This window comes from Drosophila kikkawai, chromosome 3R (assembly GCF_030179895.1).
Source record: "Drosophila kikkawai strain 14028-0561.14 chromosome 3R, DkikHiC1v2, whole genome shotgun sequence".
Classification (NCBI taxonomy): Eukaryota; Metazoa; Arthropoda; class Insecta; order Diptera; family Drosophilidae; genus Drosophila; species Drosophila kikkawai.
Genome location: NC_091731.1, coordinates 14,051,932 through 14,074,324, shown reverse-complemented (window position 1 = coordinate 14,074,324; position 22,393 = coordinate 14,051,932). Strand labels below are relative to the sequence as shown.

At 41.9% G+C, this 22,393-nt stretch overlaps 4 protein-coding genes across 6 annotated transcripts; 1 reads left to right on the top strand and 3 right to left on the bottom strand.

The window, feature by feature from the left end:
• Window positions 1-4: 4 nt before the first annotated feature.
• On the bottom strand, window positions 5-1,216 carry RpS19b (Ribosomal protein S19b). Its single transcript, XM_017180858.3, has 2 exons — window positions 911-1,216; window positions 5-851 (listed from the first exon to the last, which is right to left on the bottom strand). Exons 1-2 carry the CDS (start codon window positions 1,214-1,216, stop codon window positions 702-704), a joined length of 456 nt encoding a protein of 151 aa, XP_017036347.1. The 3' UTR covers window positions 5-701.
• A 636-nt stretch (window positions 1,217-1,852) lies between these two features.
• LOC108084596 (uncharacterized) lies at window positions 1,853-5,019 on the top strand. Its single transcript, XM_017180871.2, has 5 exons — window positions 1,853-2,118; window positions 2,209-2,382; window positions 2,660-3,028; window positions 3,140-3,408; window positions 4,443-5,019. Exons 1-5 carry the CDS (start codon window positions 2,085-2,087, stop codon window positions 4,710-4,712), a joined length of 1,116 nt encoding a protein of 371 aa, XP_017036360.1. The 5' UTR covers window positions 1,853-2,084; the 3' UTR covers window positions 4,713-5,019.
• On the bottom strand, window positions 5,006-12,116 carry Gdh (glutamate dehydrogenase, mitochondrial). 2 transcript variants are annotated; one of them, XM_017180867.3, is made up of 6 exons: window positions 11,616-12,116; window positions 7,230-7,664; window positions 6,848-7,167; window positions 6,559-6,763; window positions 6,150-6,188; window positions 5,006-5,696 (listed from the first exon to the last, which is right to left on the bottom strand). In XM_017180867.3, exons 1-6 carry the CDS (start codon window positions 12,028-12,030, stop codon window positions 5,425-5,427), a joined length of 1,686 nt encoding a protein of 561 aa, XP_017036356.1. In that variant the 5' UTR covers window positions 12,031-12,116; the 3' UTR covers window positions 5,006-5,424. The 2 variants fall into 2 exon arrangements, with proteins under 2 accessions (XP_017036356.1, XP_017036357.1); XM_017180868.3 differs by lacking the exon at window positions 6,150-6,188 and having other exon boundaries at window positions 11,616-12,115.
• A 1,039-nt stretch (window positions 12,117-13,155) lies between these two features.
• On the bottom strand, window positions 13,156-18,543 carry LOC108084593 (putative fatty acyl-CoA reductase CG5065). 2 transcript variants are annotated; one of them, XM_017180869.3, is made up of 6 exons: window positions 18,432-18,543; window positions 16,294-16,529; window positions 14,518-14,912; window positions 14,211-14,320; window positions 13,691-14,141; window positions 13,156-13,626 (listed from the first exon to the last, which is right to left on the bottom strand). In XM_017180869.3, the coding sequence occupies exons 2-6, from the start codon at window positions 16,513-16,515 to the stop codon at window positions 13,209-13,211; spliced, it is 1,596 nt and encodes a 531-aa protein (XP_017036358.1). In that variant the 5' UTR covers window positions 16,516-16,529; window positions 18,432-18,543; the 3' UTR covers window positions 13,156-13,208. The 2 variants fall into 2 exon arrangements, with proteins under 2 accessions (XP_017036358.1, XP_017036359.1); XM_017180870.3 differs by lacking the exon at window positions 18,432-18,543 and adding an exon at window positions 18,285-18,360.
• Window positions 18,544-22,393: the final 3,850 nt, after the last annotated feature.

Sequence of the window (22,393 nt, the reverse complement as noted above, 5' to 3'; positions counted from 1 at the left end):
GAAATGAATTTTAATGCTGCGTATTTAATGTTTTTATTTCATTTAACATACAATATAAGGATATAAAACGTATTCCCTCGTTTGGATTTGTGTTTGTCATATAATGATTATATTAAAGTGTATTTTAGGTCTTTGTGGTGGTTTGAATATTATTCAGGCAAAAGATTCGTATCGTATTATTATGTTTTAGAGAGCGTATATCGTATTGTATTCATTATACAATATAAGGATGTATAACGCATTGTGTCTTATGCTTTTTCTGTTCATAGTTTTTTCAGCATTTTAGTGTAGTTTTGATATTATTCAGGCAAATGATTCGTATCGTATCGTATTGTTGTCATGTTTTAGAGAGCATATATCGTATCGTATAATTATCGTAAGTTTCAGTATCGTATCGTAATTTTAACGTGTTCCACGTATCGTATCCTATGCATGCTGCTGTGAAAAATGTATCGAATTAAGTACATTTCCCATAAGTGAGTCTTAAAACTATTTATATTCGTTTTTTTCTTTGTCTTCCACTTGCAAGTTCATAAGCTCGTCGTTTTTTGAGCTTAGTAATCCCAGTTATGCGAGTTTTATCATTCAAAAAACACATCGTATTTAGTGTGTTTGAAAAGTGTGTCTATCAATCCAGCGTATGTTTTATACTCATCTTTTTTCAGCCTTTTGAAAAGTACTAAACTTCTTTTCGGCGCCATTTAAGTTAAGGCCTCCTTGTTGGCGTTGCGCTGCTTGACCACAATCTGGTTGGCAATGCGGTCCATGTCGCGTTGGCCCTTCGAGGTAAGCTTGCGTCCCCCGTCAGGATGCTTCTCCACCATGCGAGCTGCCTCCAAAGCTTGGAGAGCCTGTGGAGGAGATGAGTCTGAATTAATTCTACCCTGGTTATGAACACACTTAGCAGTACCTTGCGGATGCAACCATCCGAGGAGCGGCAGTAGTGCGACGGATGTGTCCCGTTGCGCTTGCGCCCGCCGTAGACCTTGGTAAAGGCAGCCACTCCAGATGGGCTGCGTATGTAAAGGTGGCGCATGATGGAGGCGCAGCGTGTGAAGAACCAATCGGCCTCAGTGGGAGCGGTCTCCTTGAACTTGCCCGTCTTGATGAACTCGGCCTGAACGGGCACCACAACTTTTCCCGATTTTTTTAGGAAAGATGCCAAAGCTTTGGTCACAACGTGCTGGTCCAAGTCCTTGACTGTGACTCCCGGCATCTTGTTGTCTGTATTATTTAAGATTCTATTCACTGATGACTCTGATAATTCAAGATTCAAGTTTTCCTTACCTTTTTTGAGAACTTCAAAAAAAGTCCCGAATTCAATGGCGGACTTGGTCAAAATGGACAGTTAGTAAGCAGTATTTTTTTCTGATCAAAAAATCTGGATTATCTAAAATTAACAGCTAAAAAAAAGCCCAATTCAAAGAAAAAAAAAACTAAAAAAAAAGCTACTTTTTAGAAACTAATTTTAAATTAAATTAAATTTTAAATTTAAATTTAAAAATATTAAAAAAACACACACAAATGTAAACAATAATACACTTTAAAAATAGACTAATTTTCTTTAAATTCTTAATTTTTATTTATATTTTTTAGTTTCCATTTATAAATAGTATTTATTTAATTAATAGACAGCAAGAGGAAACGTTCGTGTTAAAATGTCAAAACTAATCTTACACGCTTACAGAATAACAGTGTCAAATTTGTTAGTTAACATTAGTTTGGGGTCGAATTCTCATGTAGAATGTAAGTTCACAGAATTGAGCGTAAATTTTGCCTAGAGAGAGTAACATCACTGTTAGTCACAGGAAATCCTATCGATACCACGAAGAATTGCAATGTATCGATGTGTGCAGGACTGCTATCGATGTACTCGTGAAATTTACGAATTTTGCTAAAAAAAAATTTAAAATCGGACCGCCCAAGTGTGACCAGTTATTTTTATCCGCTTTAAGGGGTATTTTTGCTGCGTCCCACCACAGTCATACCATAAAAACAGCCAAACAACAAAAAACCGTTCCACCCGCAAACAAATAATTCGCCCTGACTTGACTCATTCCTGTTGAATTTGTCGCGACTGCAGCATGTCTGAGAAGCCGACTGTTTTGATTTTGGGTGGTAAGTCAGTCGGCTGCACAGCCTCCGATAGCGGCGCCGCCCCACCCCCCTGACATCCGTTTATCAGTGCATCGCTCTTGTGCCCCGCAGGCTGCGGCTTTATCGGACGCAACTTGGCCACTTATCTGCTGGAGAATGAACTGGCGCAGGAAATACGGATTGCCGATAAGACCCCTCCCCAGATGGCCTGGCTGAACGAGGAGCAGGCGCGGATCTTCGACAGCGACCGAGTGGAGTTCTGCAGCGCCAACCTAATAAATGCCGGTAGGTAGAATCGCTGCGTTAGGGTGACTCGCTCCGGGAAGGATGTGGAAAAGTTGTGGTGAAATCATATCCGTAAAAGAAAAGAAGAAGTAACATAATATCCTAACAAGTGATTAAACATTTTATATATTTAAAAAATATAGTAATGTTTTAAAAAAGAATAAACTGTCTTCGCAGACAGAGAGTACAAAGATCACCCATCCTCACGAAGCGAGGCACCCTAGTAACGTTGCACCTCCAAACAGGTTCTAGAACTCTCCTCTTTGTGTTGCTGCAGCCTCTTGCAAGGCGGCCTTTGCACCACACCCCACGACAGGCAGGGCCTGGGACATCGTCATCAACTGCGCGGCCGAGACGCGTGCCAACCAGGACGATGCTGTCTACAAGGAGGGCATCCTTAAGCTCAGCGTGAACTGTGCAAACGAGGCAGCCGCTCAGCGTGTGCGGCGCTACGTGGAGCTCAGCTCCGGTTGTGTGAATAGCAGTGAGAAGACGCCGCTGAAGGAGGACTGCAAGCTGGAGCCCTGGACGGGCGTGGCCCGGCAGAAGCTGAAGGTGGAGAAGGAGCTGGCGAACATGGAAGATCTCAGCTATACGGTTGTCCGCTTGCCCGTGGTCTATGGCATTGGCGATAAGCGCTACTTGAGTGAGTTGTTGTTCGTTGTCGATAGCCGATAATTGATGTAATTGTCAGGCGGGCAAAACCCGAGCTAATGACCACCCAACCACCACCCATCCCGTTCCGTTTCGTTCACAGTGCCGCGCATTATAATCGCTGCCATTTACAAATACCTCAACGAGACAATGAAGCTGCTGTGGAACGATGCCATGCGTCTGAATACGGTGCACGTATCGGATGTGTGTGCCGCCATTTGGCAATTGGCGCAGAGCCCCAAGACCGCCGGGCAGGTGTACAATATAGCCGATGATTCAGCTTCTACGCAGGGCAGTATTAGCAACCTGTTGGTGGATATTTTCGACATCAATGTGGACTATTTTGGCATTGTCATGTCGAATTTGACTAAGGTAACTAATAATAATAACACCGGGCAACAATATATACGACTGGACTGGTTATAAATAGCTGGAATTTCACTTTGTTTATTGGATTGAAAGAAGATTAACCAGTTCCAGAAATTCCTTGTTAAAGATAGAAAGTCTTAAGTAGCTTACTCATTTAATTCTTGCAAACATTCCCAAAATATTTGCCGTAAACTGGGCTTGAACTTGAAGATTAGAATTCTGTTTAAGCGAGGGGCATGATTAATTCGGTGCAAAATTAGCCACTTTTCAGAAATGTATTGTGACGAAACGGCTTAATGAATTTAATATTATACAATAACACATTGTTTAAACAATTTTGTGTTACATTTTGTATTGAAAAACATTTAGACGTGTAGGGGTAATAGGGAATCTCCCGAGCAGACTTAAAAAAAGTTGGTTTGCCCACAGAATCATCCGATATCTGAGAAGGATAATTGTCCCGAGGTACTTACGTGGCGATTTTATTTTTTACATTTTTCCGTTTTTTTTTATTTAAATTTAAAGTAAAAATCCCGAATTTCGACTAAAAACTTAAGTTACTTTGTTAAATAAAAAATATAATAAAATTATAATTTAAAAAAGCCTCACGTAAATACCTGCAAAATTAGCGAAAGAAGTTATGTGCCAAATTTAAAAACATTTTGTTCAGTAGATTTTGAGTTATCGTGTACACCGATTTTCAAAATGTGATTTTTGATAATAAAACAGCAAAAGACCTTCGTTCAACTCTGCATAACTTCGTCAATTTTGCTGTTATCGATGTAAAACTTTGACACAATATTCTTAAGATATTGAGCTTTTATAATACAAAATAAAAGCACATTACATATACTAGTCATCTTATGGCTTCGGCATGCGTCTTCGCTTAGCGTTTTTGCATGCTAGCAGCCAGTTTCGGGTCTTTCCCACTGTGTGTGTTCCAAACACTGATTTAATTACATCATAACCTTACTCCGCATTGCAGAGGGTAACCAACTGAAAGCCCACTAATTATTCAATTCGTTCTTTTGTCCCAGCTTTATCCCACGGACACTGTTGGCGAGATCAACGACAAGCATATGGCTCCCTGGGCCGAGATTTGCCAACGCAATGGCATTGACAACACCCCGCTGACACCCTACCTCGACGAGGAGCAGCTCCACCACAAGCATCTCTACTTGGACAACACGAAGCTGAAAGACTTTGGCTACGTGCTGCAGCATCCGAAGCTCACGCGGGAGCTGCTCATGGAGATGATAAACGACTATGTGAAGCAGGAGTTGTTTCCCAAGTCTCTAGTTCTCTGATACGCCACCACACCTCCCTCTCGTGAGGTTGCACCAAGTTGACACGCACTCAGACCGGAGTAGCTAGTAAGCAGAAAGATTAGTTTTTAACGATTACTCCTCTTCCACTTTTGTATACGATACGGACACCCATGTACGCTGGGCTGTATCCCTCGGTCTTTTGCCACTAAAGTGTACTTATAGTATTATATATTATATATTTTTGATACATTCCAATCGATCAATCCATGTATATCGTAGTTTATTGCGTATATCAATGAGACCCAGCTCCCGATTGACAATTAAAGCTGCACTTGTTTAGAGTTTAGTTTTCTGTATATTTGATTATTTTAAATGTTACGGCAACGGAGCGATCGTACGATAAACGTAACTGTGACTTGACGGTACGAGACGTTGCGATACATAATTGAAAATGCAATTGCTTCACTTTTAGACGCTCGATGAACTTACAAATTAGAGAAAATCAACAATAATAAGCTCGCAACTTGTTTAACTTAATACGAAACACGGGCGAAAGTGGGTTTTGTTAAAAGAGTAATCCCAGCGGCCAGCTCCAATTGCCGTAGAATTACGCTTCTTGCATATCGGTTTTGTGACATATTCCTCTACATAAGACGGCGGTGCATGGAGCAGTAGCAATAGTTATGCTCTTGAGTTCTTCGATTGCTTAATTAACTAGTTAAGAGTCTGGGGGCTAATCAGCACACTCGGCTTAGAAGGCCAGGCCGGCATCACGGTATGTGGTGAAGATCTTCTCGATGGAGTTGACGTAGGCAGCGGTTCTGAGGTCCAGTCCCAGGTTGTACTTCATGGCCGTCTTCATGATGGCGCGCGCGGAACGCTCCATGGTGTAGTCCAGGCCGGAGTGGACGATATCCTTCTCGGAGGCGCCGGAGATGCGCTTCTGGAACGACTCGGAGGGGGTCACGGGGATGCGACCGCCCACGCGGCCGAAGCGACGCTCCAGGGACTCTTGCACGGATTCTGCAGGAAGACAGAGCGGAGTGGGGGATACAAGAACGAACAAAGCAATTAGTCGAGAGTGCCACACATGCTCCTAGGCTAACAGATACGGATATATCACAAGGATTAATGCCACCAAAGAACTACAGAGATTGGGGTTAGATAGATCGGTTTAAAGCATCGGATTTCTGGGTTCCAAGTATTAGTTGCTCTGGTTCTGATGATATTGAGATGGTAATGCATAAAGAGATTAAACCAAATATACACGAGTACAAAACATAACAGACAAAAATTGATTCAAAGCTCGGGACTAACTACAATAATGTTTCAGGGTTATAAATGGGCTGAGGGGGTTTTCTTTTTTACGAATGCGATTTATCAATGTGTAAGATTATTCATTCGGTTTTGGTTTGTTTTTGAGATCGATAAATGGGTGGAAGGGAAACAAAAAGAATTATTAATAATAAAATGTACCGTCGTTAATGATTCTTTCAATTGACTGTTGGACTGAGGCTACAGTTGGCGATAGAGAAACGGAAAAAAGAAGAAGATAAACAACGAATTACTTAGATGATACTTCAAATTAAATCCTAGAGAGTTTTGGTTTGGTGTCGGTGGATAGGATCGAAAGGTAAAGATAAAGATAATCGAGATTTGGAAGAAGGAGAACCAAGATAAAAATCTTAACCAATCTGGGAAGAGCAAATGCTGGGCAGAGCAAGCGCTATTCTTTGTCTCGGGTTTCGTATTTTCTAAATCATAGCATAAGAATTAATTCCATAAACCGATTAATGAAATGGCATGAGATCAATGAGCCGAGAAAGATAGATAGATAGATGGAAAGATAGATAGAGAAGGTAAAGAATACGGATATAGAACTTACCGAGCAGGTGGTAGTTGGACTCGCGCTCATACTTGAAGGTCAGGCGACCGTACGAGACATGGTTCAGGTTCTTCAGCCACTCGAAGAAGGACACGGTGACACCACCGGCATTGATATACAGATCGGGGATGACCAGGATGTTGCGTTCGATCAGGATCTTGTCGGCAGCAGGGGTGGTGGGGCCGTTGGCAGCCTCGGCAATGATCTAAAAGGTTGAGAATGTTCAAGGTTCAGATATTTACTCATCATTTTGAAGGTTATCAGATCGAACTCATGGAAGCTCCCTTACCTTAGCTTGGATTCGGTTGGCATTCTCGCTGGTGATGACCTTCTCGACGGCAGCTGGAATGAAGATGTCGCACTTCTCGAACATGAGGTTCTCGCCCTCGTAGGGCTTGGCGTTCTGGTAGCCCACAATGGTGCCGTGCTCGTTCTTGTAATCCTCCAGCAGCTTGGGGTCGATGCCCTCCGGGTTGAACAGGGTTCCGTCGTGCTCGATGACACCGATGCAGGTGGCGCCGGCGCGGGTCAGGTAGCGGGTGGTGTGCAGGCCCACGTTACCGAAGCCCTGGACAATGAAGGTCTTGCCGCCCCAGCCAGGAGTGGTGCCTGCGTATGAAGATTGATTATGAGACCATAAAAATTACCAAATGGGCTAAAGCGCTACTCACCGATCTGGCTCATGTAGTTGGCCTCGTTGATGAAGTTCTCCAGGCCGTGGAACACACCGCGACCGGTGGCCGAGACGCGTCCGTGGATACCGCCCTGGTTGATGGGCTTGCCGGTGACACAGGCATGGGCGTTGATGTCCAGATGGCCGATGGTCTTGGCATAGGTGTCGGCAATCCAGGACATCTCGCGCTCGCCAGTGCCCATGTCGGGGGCTGGCACATCGACGCCGGGTCCAATGAATCCCTTCTTGGCCAGCTCAAGGGTGAAGCGGCGGGTGATCTTCTCCAGCTCGTGCTCGGAGTACTCCTTGGGGTTGATCTTCAGGCCAGCCTTGGCGCCGCCGAAGGGCACATCCACGCAGGCGCACTTGAAGGTCATCAGGGCGGACAGGGCTTTGACCTCATCGCGTGACACGTCCAACGAGAAGCGGATACCTGCCGGGCGAAAAAAGGGCGGAGAGGTTGCATAAGTGCATTACGTATACGACAGGTGTACAGAACTGGGCGGCGACCTTGCTGCTGCTGCAGCTTTCATTTTTGGCCTACATCCAACTGACGAGTGCCAGAAATAGACGGAAACTACACGAATTCCTCGCGGAAAGCAAAAGTTTTCCTCGAATCAATGATACACTCAACATTTTCTGGCTGGCTTTTTCGAGCACGTGAGCCCTCTAGAAAATAGCTGCATCTGGCAGAGGTGGGGAAACCTTTCCACTTCTACCTATGGCGCAACAGTTTCAAGAACAAGACCCACAATAAAACCTGTTGGCTCTTATCTTTATTTGCTTGGCACATTTAATTCGTTGATATCTTTAAGGAAGTTTAGATTAGATAACCCCCGACAATTCGGTTTCAGTTTGTTACGTGTAATTCGAATTTAATAAGCGTGTTCCCATTGTAAAAGCCCGAAAGATCAAAGAGTACCTGGTTTATGGATCGATATATGGTGCCTTATGGTGAGGAACAAGTTCCATTTGAAGGCCCAACGGGTTGAGTTCAAAGAATTAATGATTTCCCCGTTCGTGGGACGAGCCCCCGAAAAACAAGACTATAAAATACAAATTAGCTTAGTTCTTGCCTAGTTGTTCCGATTAAATTTTATGTTGTGTTGCTAAGCCGAAAATAAAGACAATATCAGTGGAAGTGAGTTCTTGGCTTTATCAACTGCGGTGTGAATATTCGATGGGGCTCGGCAACTGGAAACAATAAACAAAAATACGATGAGTCCACGAATTTGCAAATTACAAATCATTGAGCTGACTGGGGTTTATTTTTAGTACAAACTTGTCTGGGTTTATAGTGATTTTCCATGTTTCGCAAAGGAAAGAAATTTATATTGTAGAGGTAAACATGTAAACAACCTAAAAATATGTTGTTTTGGTGGGATTTTTAATATCTAATTCCTTCAAGACAAACAGAACTATTTGGTTTCTTGAAAATGGAATAATAAATATGAAATATCTTTAAACAATATCGAAAAAATTACTATAAACTAAAGATTTATCAAGCAACAAACAGTTTTTTAGCCCAATAAACATCATAAAAGGCCATCTTCCGATATCTTCGAGTCGGAACTCGGTAACTCGAGCTTTCTGTTGAGCCGGCAAATCGAATCGAAACCAAACTGCAAACCAGAATCGAGCTGGGAATGGGTGCTTGTGCTGACTTGACTGTACCCAAACCGCTTGACGACAGCGATGACGACGACGCCCTCTCTATTTCTTTTCGCTTATGTTTACCATAAAACACACAAAAAGTACAAAAACAGCCGAGTGGAGAACACAAACAGCAAACGGCAGAGGCAGAAATGTGAAATGCCAGAAGTCCGGCAGCAACCGGCTTTATCAAGCGACTTGTTTTCGTTTTGTTTTTTTTCGGCTAGAAGCATTTGAAAACTCATAAAGACTAGACCCAGGGCGAGAAAAATACAGAAAATTAATCTATTAATGTCTCCACAGCACGGGCTCAGGCGCTTATATAATCAGTGTGCGATAACAACACATTTGGGGGGCTCGATCGTGTGTATTATATAGCCACGTCTATACCGCCATATATATATATGTATATACCCCATTGGCAACAGGCGGTGGGGCGATCTTTCTTCCAAACCGGTTGCCTCAGCCGGTCAGCTGACCAGCGAATTCTACGCCATATGATTAGAATGCCGAGTGCAAAAGCTGTGAAATCTCTTTTCCAAAGGCAGGGGCCTTGAGGCAATCTCAATGTTGGGATAAGATACGGACGGAAATGACGCATTTGAGAGGAACGCACCCCCAGCTGAGATCAGGCGTTCCATCGTGATCGACTACTTGACAACTTGGCCAAACTAGATCTAGAACTTTGGAGGTAAGCCCTGGCCACTTGGGGGAGACACGATTGACACAGATTTGCATATAGTACTAACGACGTTTCGAGTACAACTCTCGAGGAAAACGCGTTTGTCAATAAGATAACTGCCAAGTACTTGTGGGAAATGCTATTTACTCGCCGATGTGTGCTTATGTGCAAACACTTGTCGTGACAACTGTACGTATTTACATATTTAGTGGCGATAGGGACTATCAGTACTGTTGAACTGTATTTATACTTTGCTGATTTCCCCTTACAACGGAATCCAGGGCTTGTTCATCGCTTATGATGACTTGTCGTGGGGCAATTAATGATCAGACCCTTTGATTCAGTTCATTGGCATAGAAAGTACACAATGGGACCAGATCGAATCTGTCCCCTCCGAATAGTCCCCTCTAATGGGTACAGTGGGCTGCGTACAGCATGTGACTGGATGCGTCATATTTACTCGCTTCAATGGGAATATTTTTTGGCACAACGTGACTGTCACGTGAACAAAAGCCCAGATCTGACGGATCAGACACCCCGAGAGCAAATTGAAACCAGTTTTTCAGACGCACACACAAAAAACAGCTTTCAGAATGAAATAAAACGAAACGAAGTTCGCGGCGAGGCGGCTTTCAAAAAGGCAATTTAGCCGAAATTCGAGACCAGACCAGAGGAACGGGGGACTCTGAATGTGCGCAGAATGTATTAAACAATTAACAGTTAACTGGCAGATGCATCAGCAGGAATTAGCATTAATTAGAGCATGGCCAGAGCCAAAATGGTAGCCATTAAACACCGAGATCCGACGATACTAGGTAAATAAACAAACTAGGCAACTTTTAGCACCTCCAAAATAGCAGAGAACCATATTTAAGTGAATCATTAACAAGAGTCTCCTAGTAACAGTTTGTTTACAACTATTGGGGGACAATGCCAAAAGCCACATGATCCGCGGAATCGAATCGGGAATCGAAAACGAGATCATAAAGGCCGGGGACCAAGGAGCGTGGCAATAATCGTAAACAACAAATTGTAGGGGCAGGGCATTTTTCGGCTGTTTTTGTTTTTCTATTTTTGCGCATAACCAAGGTCAAAAGATAAGCTTTCCTTGTCAAGTATTTTTTACTTTTTTTCGGGGATTGATAAGCAAACTGAACTGATTCTATAATTAATTATGCGAGACACGAAATTCGGAGCAAACAATTCCCCATTTCCACTGCCTGACAACAAAGGGGCGTACTTTATGCCTTCTCTTTTCTCGCCCCACTGTGCGGCGACGGCGACGCCGTTCTCATTTCAATTAGAAAGCAAAACAAAATAGAAGCACAAGCACAAAATTTCATTAAAAATAGCACCCGAGCCAAAGGAAAAACATAAAACAAAGACAGGCGAGAAAAAGAGCTAAAAGAAATCGAAATAAATTTGCCAGCTCGAAAATTATAAAAATGTGCGAAAAACAAGGCGACCGACCGAGACATCTGTGGTGCTTTTTTTAAGGAAAGGTGCCAGTGGCACACTTGAAGGGTTTGGAAATCAAATGGAGGCACATGTAACTGCGGTCTGACCCTTATGCAACCCCAGAAAGGGAGGCAATGCCCGCCCAGTAGGAGGGAGGCCGGTCGCAATAACGTAAACAAAACAGGCGGCAGAACATGCGCAAAGTCAGGGGGAGGGGTTGTCTGCTCTCGGTTACATAACTCGGAAAAGGCAAGACATAATGGGCGGAAAAACCAAAGGAAAAATCGATTTTGCAACGAGCAACAAACGGCTGTTTAAGGGGGCACGGAAATGGGGCTTAACATCGGCAAATTTTGGCCCAGAGAATGAAATATTATTCAATGGGTAAGAATAAAGCTCATGAGTTGAGGAATTTCTTCAAGAATTTATACTCATAAGTTGAATAATTTGTTAGCTCAAAAATCTACCATAAATAAAGATACTTTTAATATGTTAAGGGAACTTTCCTGCCACAACTAAGGCTGCCTCAAAACCAAGCTAGTCTTGGGGACTTCCCCTCCACCGAATTTCACAACCCCTCAGAGTACTTGCCTCCCTTGGTGGGCGTCTTGTGGGTGCTGTGCTGGGCCCTGTAGCCGGTGATCATCTCGTAGTTGCCAGCATCGCGGCGCAGGGGGAAGGCGATCTCGATGATGTGGTCGCATGGCTGCATCAGCATGAGGATGCCCTTAACCTTCTGCTTCTTCTCGTCGCGGGTCAGCTTGCCCTTCATGTCGTCCACCAGCGACTCCTCGGCGATCTGGCAGCCGCGGTGGAAGAAGTACTCGACCATGTCGAAGAAGCGCGGATCCTTGGCAGTGGGCACATCCTTGAGGCGGTCGGGAATCTGGTGCTCGGAGGCATAGCCGCGCGAGTGCATCACTGCGGTGGGCAGGGCCTTGGCCAGCGTGGTCAGCTCCTGCTGGCGCATGGCGCCCTGGCGGGCCAGACTCTTCAGGTGATACATGCTGCTTCTGGGTTCTAGCTGGGTTCCTCCGCTGCTCAACAACCGCTCACTACTCGACGCCGCACCGAATTGAACGTTTTCGGCCTTTTTCTCGCCATTTCTTTAATTCCCACTCGCCCTGCGCCGACGTCGCCAGAGCTTTCGGCCGCTCCATGGGGTGATGAGCGCCCATAGAAGCTACTTTTTGAAAAAATAAGCTTTACCATAAGCTAAACTGGCAACACTGATGGTAGAACTCGTTGTAAAAATATCGCTTAACTGTTCGGAACTTTGAAAGATATTTTATCTTTTAAAATATCTGCTTAAATAAAAGAACATTAAAATACTGCCATTTAAATTTTATATTGTTAAAAAGAACTGTTAAAAATTTAAAAAATGTCTAGAAGTAAAGTTGTTTAAATATATTTGATGAGCAAAATTCTTTTTGCGAATTTGCCCAATGAAATAATTATTTAAATATATAACGAATTTACAATAATTTTGTTTAGTTTAGAAAACAATACTATGCTATAAGTATTAGTTGTTAGTTTATTACTTATTTTAAATCTTTTTTTTTTTTTTTAATATCGATATAATTGTTAATATGTGCAACAATTTCTCTTAAAAAATAAGCATGAAGTGCCCGCTTGGAACGCCTGATGTCACGGATATTCGTTGCCAGGGAGAGATTAGGAGGCGACAGGTGTTATCGGTCTGCGTTCACGTTTTTCTTTGACACGCAGATTAGACTTGGATTTATTATCTGGAGCAGAGTGTCGAAAGTTGGTAATTGATATTGTGCCTATATTGCTTAATAATACTCACATCAAAACAGAAAGTTATACACTTTGTTTTATTAAAATAGGAAACGTATCTGATCGTATATAAGAAAATGCAGTCTAAAGATCATGAAATAATGACAAAGTTGTAAGAATGCAAATAAATTAATTATTGGCTTCGCATATTTAGCTAAAAACCAAATTTTTCTTAGGGGAAATTTAAATAACGATTGTTTTTAACGCTCCTCTAGTGCTGGTTAAGCTTGGTTAAAAGCTTTGGGACAGTGTTGGTGAACTTACGCATAAAGCTCAAATTTGTTCCCAACGGTCAAAATTCAAATTCAAAAAGAAACTCGAAGTTTTCTTAAAAAAAAACAATATTTTGTGGACTATATTTGAAGAACATAATTATAAACGGACTTATGCGTGTACTGTGCTGTTTCGATCGTGGTAAATGCTGCTTAGCGAGGACCGAATGAACGCGTCGCTTCGCTCCACGAAGCCATCCAAGTGGGACCACAGGAACCAGAAGAGCAGGCCCCAGAACAGCACCTTGCTCACCCAGTCCAGGATGTAGAGGCGCCGCAGCACCTTGCGAGCATGCGGCAGGGTGGCCTCGCTCTCCCCCAGGATGTAGGTGCGCATGCCCACGATGTAGTTGCTGATGTACGTCTCCCAGTTCACCTGACTCACTGAGGTGTCGAAAAAGACCTGGTCGACGTCGTTCAGCTGACTGCTCATCTCCTGGAAGCGCTCGTTCCGGAACTCCCACTCCTTGGTTGTGTAATACTGCAGCAGCTTCAGGCCCATCGACACCTTGCGCTGTACGTTCACCAAGCTGAAAGAAGAGGACCATTCTTTACTTATCCCTATTCAGTTTAACTTTTAAAGAGTCCACTTACAATGGCTTGTGGCCGAAGATGAGCAGCCAAAAGTCGATGAAGTAGGCGGGCAGATAGTGGAAGAAGATCACGCAGAAGAGGTGATGGTAGTAGTTCTTCTTTATCGAACCGCCCGGATACCACAGGGCGAAGCTGAGCGGGGTCTCGTAGAAGAAGCGGCGGCCCGTCTCGATGCTGTCGCCCCAGGACATGAGGGCCTTGCTGGAGATGCACAGGTTGCAGAATTCCACGCCGGTCTGCTTTTCACCCTTCTCCTCACTGGCCTTGCCGCGCTGATAGCCGCACAGGATCATGCCATTGATGGCCTTGTCCACCGGTATCACCGTGGAGGCGTATTCCGGGTTGCAGTGCATGGACCGGATCACACCGCGTGCGGCTCCAATCATGAGGCCAGTGGGTCCATTCACTCCCTCAATCCAGCCAGGCAATGGCTCGTGGATGGCGGCCGTCACTGCAAATGGTTTTATTTTTTTTTTTTGTTAATAAAGCAATTAACCGGGCCAGACACTTGGCTACGTACCGATCGAGGGCCGTGTGATGATTATGGGCAGCTTACTGTTGTATCTGCAAATTAAATCTTCTGACAGCGCCTTGCTGTAAGCGTACGTGTTCGGCAAGCCGTTTAATAATCTGGAAACAAAAGAGTCCACGGAACTGGTTATTGGGTGCCAAGGTGCCAGGAAAATGAATTTGTTCTAAATTATTAATCATAAAGAATTATTAGTATGGGGTTCTTGAAGGATTTTCCTGTACTATTTCTGTTCTTATTTTATATTATTATTTATATTAATTATACAGAATTTTATTTATAATAAAAATCCACCTACTTGGGAGTGATCTCTGCCAGCGCAGCATCATCCATGGTCTCCACCATTTCTATTATGGAGAATGGGTTCTGTGGTGCCGGGTAGGCGCGTTCCTCCAGCACGCTCTCGTTGCACTGGCAATAGGAGGTGGACACATGGACCAGCGCCTGCAGGTGGCTCATACGCTCGGCCAGGCGCAGCACCTTCAGGGTGCCCACCACATTCATCATAACCATTGGCCGCAGCGGCTGGTCGAAGCGCACATTGGCCGCACAGTGGAACAGCACCTCGACGTTGGAGGCGAGTGTGTTGGTGTCATTGGCGCTCAGGCCAAGGTCCGGCTCCAGCAGATCGCCCTTTACCACTCGCACCTTGTCCACGATGTCGGGATTCTTCTCCAGCAGCTTGCTAAATATCTGCAATGGTCAATGGTTGGTAGTTGTAGTTGGGATTCGGGGGGCGGTACCGCAAGAGAGCGTCATTAGTTAAGTGTCATGGCGTTTTGAATTGCAGCTCGGAGTCGGAGTTTCGGATTCGGATTGCTTTGCGGTTGGCTAGAATCACCTAATGGGCCATGTCACAGGTTTAAGCGCCGTCTTAACGTCCAACAATTAAGAGTCATTGTAATTTTTGGATTTTTTTAACCAATAATGATCACCTTGACTTATAAACACCATGGATGTGGATGTGTATATAGCTGTGGCTGCGGCTTTGGCCGTTACTGTGAGTGGGTTGGCTTTGTTGGCTTTACGTACGTAAAACCAGACTTTTGTGCGATAATTTTGGTAATTTGGCGGAGGGCATGTTCGGAATATTAGCTGGGCAGCTTCGGTTACATTTTATGACGCATCATTATATAGAACTCGTACTTCAGATTATGTACGAGCGCTTGTCAAGCTTGAAAATTTCAAGTGGAAATTATGGCCGTTGAGTAAGGTCAGTGTAATGGCACTCGTTTATGGTTTCGGCTAAATTTTAATAGACTCTTACGGACAACTTATATATAAGAGTAAAATTTCAAAGGGAGTATTTATTGGAAATAATAAAGAACAGGTTTACCTGGGTGTTTTCTCAGTGATGTTCTTATAGAATGAAAAAAGAGCATAGGCCATAAATATAGGAGGAACCATGAAAACAGGTATCTCTTGGGAAAGGATTTAAATTAAGACTGGAGTAGCTCTGAGAAATAAAGATCGTGAAGCTTTTTGGGAAATAAAAACAGAAAAGCAATTAAATTTAATTAATTAAATCTATGAGTAACAAGTTTTTGCGAAATTTCGAAAACAAAGAATATGGCATTTAAAAGTCTAAAACTTTACTAAGTAAATATAGTAAATTATGAAATCTTTCAGCTTTATCGTGGTTTTTCTAACTAACGCAACAATAATTTCGCAAAGGTCGTGTTGCAACCCATAATTGCTAAATTGAGTTTGTAAAAACCCCTCCAAATCAATATGTTTTCTTGGCTTAAGTATTGCTTTTATAGAAATGCCGAATAGCCGCAGATTATCGTTATTATTTGTAATAACCTGGTATTTACTACAGACACACTCAGCTGATGCAGCACTAAGATTCCCCCAGAGCTTCCCAGAAATTCAATGCACTCGAATGCAGTGAGCATTTCCATTAAGCATACGACACGTGGTCTAGCGGAGGGAGGTACTCCAAGTAGACGCTAATTAAGCTGCTTATGGGTGGGCCTTGTTTACGAGTCATAAATGATTGAAATTACGGCACTTAAAAATGGAATGTTTGATTTCCGCTTGAGAAGGGAGAATTCCCAATGGGTAAACTCACCACACACTTGAAGTACTGCTCCTTGCGAACGCTGGGATCAACTCCCTTTTTGGTGCGTATCAACAAATAAATGACGTTTAGGTCCCCGCAGCTACGCAGGAGTTTCTCCACCAGAACCTTGCCCATAAATCCGGTGGCTCCGGTAATCAGGATGGTTTTGTTGGCATAGAACTTGGCAATCTCAGACTCGCCGCATTCGGCATCGCTCCGTAGTATATCCATAGTTTATCAGCGATCTGTAACATATTAAAATTAAAAAATATCTTTATCTGGACATATTTTTCTTAAATAATGAATTTTATGAATAAGAGAGTAATTACTTATTAATATCTGCTTTATTGTAAGTATATAATTATAGTTGACTGACATATCATCAGTTTTTCTAAAGCCAAGACCGGAACCGTCGATACACCCCCAAGTTCTTGAAAATAATTGCCTATATTTAGGAACGCAATACTATTTAAAAAGGCCTAATTCTTACGCAAAGTTAAGGGCCAAAACCTGTCTAAATTGGCCAAAAGAAGCGGCAACGCGGTGGCGTTACAACCTTTTTATTTTCAAGATCGCATTGTTGGCCATTTGTTTGTCTAACCTACTCCGGCGAAGATTCTTGTTCAATGTCAGCGCCGGATACTGATGAAATACGATGGCACAGCTGTGCAGAGAGACAACAGTGGACAGTAATGTTGACCAACCGCGTGTAATTGCCGTGGCCAATTGGGATTGGGATTTTCGGAGTTGCCTCCCCACTCCTCTGGGTGAAGTGCCCATGCCCGAGCCCCCACTTTACAGCTTCCCATCACACCTCGCACATCATCATCATCAGTTTATGTTGGTAAACAGCGACAAGTTTAAAGACCTGTTAGCGACCACCGTTTGTCTGTTTGCCTATCACATTTGGAAAGTGTTTGCGCCGCAATGGGTTAATGTCTGTCTTATTGCTTTATTTTGTGTTGTTTTTTTTTATATTTTTAGGTCTCGAGTGTGTGCATTAGTCTTAAGCAATCAGAGTGCGGGTGGAAGTCCAAGCAATTAGCCAAGTGGAGATGGCCGGGGTTAAAGTGTAGTGTTTACTCCGTGCATTACATGCCTCTGCATTGCATTCTGGTTTAATGACCATTTTAATTAGGGGATTTTTTTGGGGGGCTTTAATGCATAAAGTTAAGGAGCTCATAACAGCATTACAAGGCGGAAATCCCCTTAGGATTAAGGGTAAGATGGAGAGCTATGGGTAAAAGCACGAAATAAACAATGGGAAGTACAAAAACGTGTATTTCAAAGGGGTTTTCTTTTTTGTTATATGATATTGATTAATTTAAAAATTATACCAATACGTTAACGTAAATTATGCAGTTTTAGTTATACACGAGAGTTCTGAAAGCTTAAAAAACAATTTAAGCATTTGCCACACTCCCTAGGTATTGCCCTGAATAATTATTTCACAAAAGGCAGACAAAGCTTAAGTTTAAATTCAAATGTAGATTTACAAAGATTTCTTTCAGAATATTTTGACAATTTTCAAGATCTAAATCGTTTTAAAGTAGAATTTTTACTATAAAATGTATATTTCTATAAGCTTTTATTTCTTTCACAATAATTTGTATATTGCGTAAACCCAATCGAAATAAACTTGGTTTACACAGGAAAAGTTTCCTTTAACAAAATGTATTTTGCCATAGCTTTTGCATTATGCATGAGCCAAAAACACAAAGAGGTATTTCCTTTGGTGTCCATTCATTTTCTTGCGTTGGCCAAACAAAAGACTTAAGACACGAACTGGCAGGTCTATGTGATTCTGATGCCTGCATTCGTTTCCATTTACATTGCATTAGATTTTCATCAGCTTGTCATTGTTAGAGTTATAGTTTTCCCCACTATGGCACACACACATCATTTCACGCCTCCTTTTCGAACGAATTTTATCACGTAACTCGGGAGGCACGCAAATTATGACATTCGCACACTTTTCGCTTGCAACTACAATTATTTACTTTGGATTTCTTTCGGTTATTTCGGCGTAAATTGCAAGGGTAAACACACACAGGTACACACACTGGGCCAAAGGTCACACACTGGGGTAACCATTTAAAATGGCCTATTGGGCCCCTATTAGCACCTCGCTCCCAGGCCCAACTCACTTCTCAGGCCTGTGTTTTGGTGACGGTGACTGGCGAATCTTTAGCGTGGAGTGGCTTGGCGTGGAGAGGAATAGTGTTGACGGTCTCGAATTGATTCGGTTGAAAACTCAGCGGCAACTGAATTGAAAGCGGGCAATTGGCTTGAAGTTATACTCGGGCTCAAAAGGAAACTCGGCGCTGCTGCCGGCGCAGCGTCGCGACGCTGCTTGGCCAGCACACACACGAAGGCGCCGCTCGCTGGCGTTCTGTGAACGTGTGCGCGGCCAGGTGTGTTCGTGCGTCTGCTTTCCGGGTTGCAGTTACCCGTAAGATGAACTAGCCCTCAGACAACGGCCTACAAAAACCCGAAAACAAAATACAAATAAAAGAAATCACTGACCATTACACTCGAATTGAAGCCAATTAAACGGCACTTAAAGATCTTCAAGTCGAGCAAGGGCACTGCTAGTGGCTCCCGGGCTCCAAGACAACCTGGCAACCCTAGTCAAAGTCCAATGCAAAAATGCCCCCTTGGCTGCAAAAAGTACAAATAAAAAAAAAAACAGGAGCCCGGCCAATCCAAGGCCAGCCACTTGAGGTGGCCCTAAAAAACTGCATGTCATCCATGGCAGCGAAACAGATGCATGAAGACAGTGGAGCTTCCTCTAATCAAGAAGTAGGTCATCTAGGACTAGAATTAATTCTAATATATGTATATTCTATAGTGACGATAGATAAATCTTACTAATCAGCTTTATTTATTTCTTTTTTTATTCTATCGTCACATGGCGACCGTGAAAGGACGCTTACGTACAATCCTAGGATGATATTTTAGAGTTACTAATCTAATATCTAGAGTGTTACGATGTTTTTTAATTTGTGGCATATAATTTCGATAGTACAAAATGAAAGAACTTCTATATTGTTTACTTGTAAAAATGTAATATATAAAAAACGTACGATAAAGTTATTGTATTAAAAAACTAATCTAAAACAATTTTTATTTCGGTGCGGAACAAATATTTATATATTAGTATTTATTTTTTAATCGAATTTTTGGTTTTATTCCAATTTTCAGGAATTACTTAGATGTTCAGTCATCTTTTTTGAATCTCTACTGTACTCAAAATTCAGACAACTGACACACACAGTCACACTTGATCGCTTAAGTGCATTCATGCAATTTTCGGCTGTAGAAGAGATTTTTTCCTCTTTGGGGGAACCTGATCCACGGCTGCTGCCAGCGGTGATAATGGCCAGGCAGGTGAGTTGGTTAGCTGGCCGAAGTAAAGGAGGAAGAGGAGAAGGAACAGGATCGCCTGGGGATTTCACAATCTGGTAAACAACAAAGCCCAAAGATGTCATGATGAGACGACCTTGAAATATGGTTCAGTACTGATTCAGCATCGTCTCCGTTACGTTTTTGTTTTTTATTTTCTTTCGCCTGGTTTGTTGGCCTATGGGCCTTGCGGTTAATAACAGGCTTCACGTAGTTCCATTTCATTTCCCTTTCCTTTGATGACATAATTTGTTTTGGCAGCCCCAACAACCACAGCTCTCGGCGAACGCCCCTGATGCCCACCAAAATTCGTAGTTCCACTCTAATTGGTTCTGTAAACGCGAGGAAACTGTCTCGTCACCTAGCTCGGCTATCTGCGAATTGCACGACTAAGCCGAGCTGGAGCTTCCCAGTTCCCAGCTGGTCGCTCTGCTTCTAATCAAGCGGAAGAGGCTTAGTCACACACGTGGCTAACCATCCGAAAACTGCCATGAAATGGTCACTGGTCATTGCCTCTTGGAGCTGTGTCGAAACGTCTTTAGAGACTCCAACTAAATCCTGTTATGTTGCCATTTTATAACCAGATGCCAATCCTACTTTGTAGATCCAGCTGGAGTCTCTCAATACCTTTAACCTTTTTTACTTTTCTGTGAATTCTTCTCTTGATAAAGAAACATATTTATTAAAGAACTTTTAAGTTTCCGATTTGTGCCAATGTATTTCAAAAATTATCATATCAATAACATCATTACTAGTTGTGAGATTTAAGCTTAAATAAATAAATCTATAACAACAATAAGTCTATAAAGTTATTCAAATTGAGCCTTAAAATTAATTTTAAAAAATTTTAAAAGAATTATTTTATAAATAGTCCGAAATCTATTAATAATTCTGAAATAAAACGTAATATGTCTTGGATACAACCTAAAAAAAATGTGAGAATTAAGCTAACATATTAATCTATTTGTTTATTTATTTAGAAAAAATGATGAAGATGACGAAATTTATTTAATTTAATTTTTATAATTTCAAAACAAAAATTTTCCATAAATAAACTTTAATCAATTAATAATTATATGAAAAAACGGATTATATTTTTGTTTTCGTTTAAACTAAATGTGAGAATTAAGCTAAAAATATCTAATTGTTTATTCATTAGAAAATTTGATTAAATTACTTTGAAGTGTTGGATAGATGAAAGAATAGAATACATACATGTTCTAGGAGAATTTCCAAAATATATAATTCATAATTCTTGGTTTTTTTTATTCAAATTTATTCAAAGAAATATGTGAAAATCCATGTGGTCTTCACAATTAATTATTTGTGAGGCTATTAAAATACGATTCCTTAGAATAATACCTATATTTCCCATTCTTATTATAAACTACATATATTTATTTGCAGTACCGAATGCTGTGATACATACCTCTTTATTTTATACAGACTCCGCTCTGGTATTCTCTAAATTCAGCCCTATTTGTCTCTGAAATCACACCTTCACTTCTCTCTTCTTAATATATTTCGACTGTGTGCATTTCCGATGAATAATCCGGCAATTATAAACAGGTTGCCTATAGTGCATTGTACATATATCTGCAGTGTGCTTTCAATCAGTCGCGGATCATTATGCAATTTTTTTTAGCAATTGATTACACCGAGAGTGGGTTGGAGTCTGGGAGTTTTGCACGGAATTAAATGGATTTGCAAGAGTTTAACCCTCTTGGCCGGGATCGAATTGTTGGCCCGTCGCTATAAATCAAACATAATTGCAAATCTCGGGTCCCGGCTGCTGCTGGCTAGCTAACACAGCCGCTACTGGATACTATGAATAACACTAAATATTTGCTATTTGTCCGAGATTCGATTAACAGCTAAGTAGAACACACACAAAGGCTTGACCTGAGTCAACAGAGCAGCTTATACTTATACCCTCACTGCATACACAACCATGTGAGTTGGGGAGCTGCACATTCCAGAAACGCATTCCAAGTGATTTTATAAAAATTATATAAATATATATATAGTTTTTTAGAGAAATATTTATTAACTTTTATTTTAAAAAATAGAAAATACTCTAGAAAATATTCTGAAAATTCAAAAATATCATCGACAAAGAAAATATGTCTCAGATGTTTTAGGAGGAAGACATCTTGCCCCCCTAATGAAGGTCCTCTTCTATGCTTCTTCAGTCAAAATTATTTTTTTTGCAAAATACCTACTCAGCAAAGCCTGCTACATATTTTTGAAAAGATCTTTGTGTTTTTTATGCAGAATATCTAGAAATTCAACCTGCAAAAGTTCGTTCTTGTAACTAAACAAATATCGTACTAACAAATAATAATAGATATCCTACTCCTACCATTCCGTTCTTGATATGTACTATTTTTCAGTAGCCTCGTCAAAGCTACTCCCGAAGCAGCTATTTGTGAAACACATTGTGCACTTATTTGTTTATCACAGCTTGGAGAGGTCGGCTTGGCATTTCTCATTCTGTTGTTGATGTTTACGCATATATATATTCAGATATCGGCGCACGCAATATTATCCACGTATCCGTTGCCTTTTGCATTCACCGCAGCGTGGGCTCGGCCATTAGTTTTCCATTTAAAACAAGTCGACGCCAACGACGACTGCTGACGTAGATATATGCTTAATTAGCTGGACTCACTCTCACCTGGCTGAAAGTAAATTCCTAACCTCG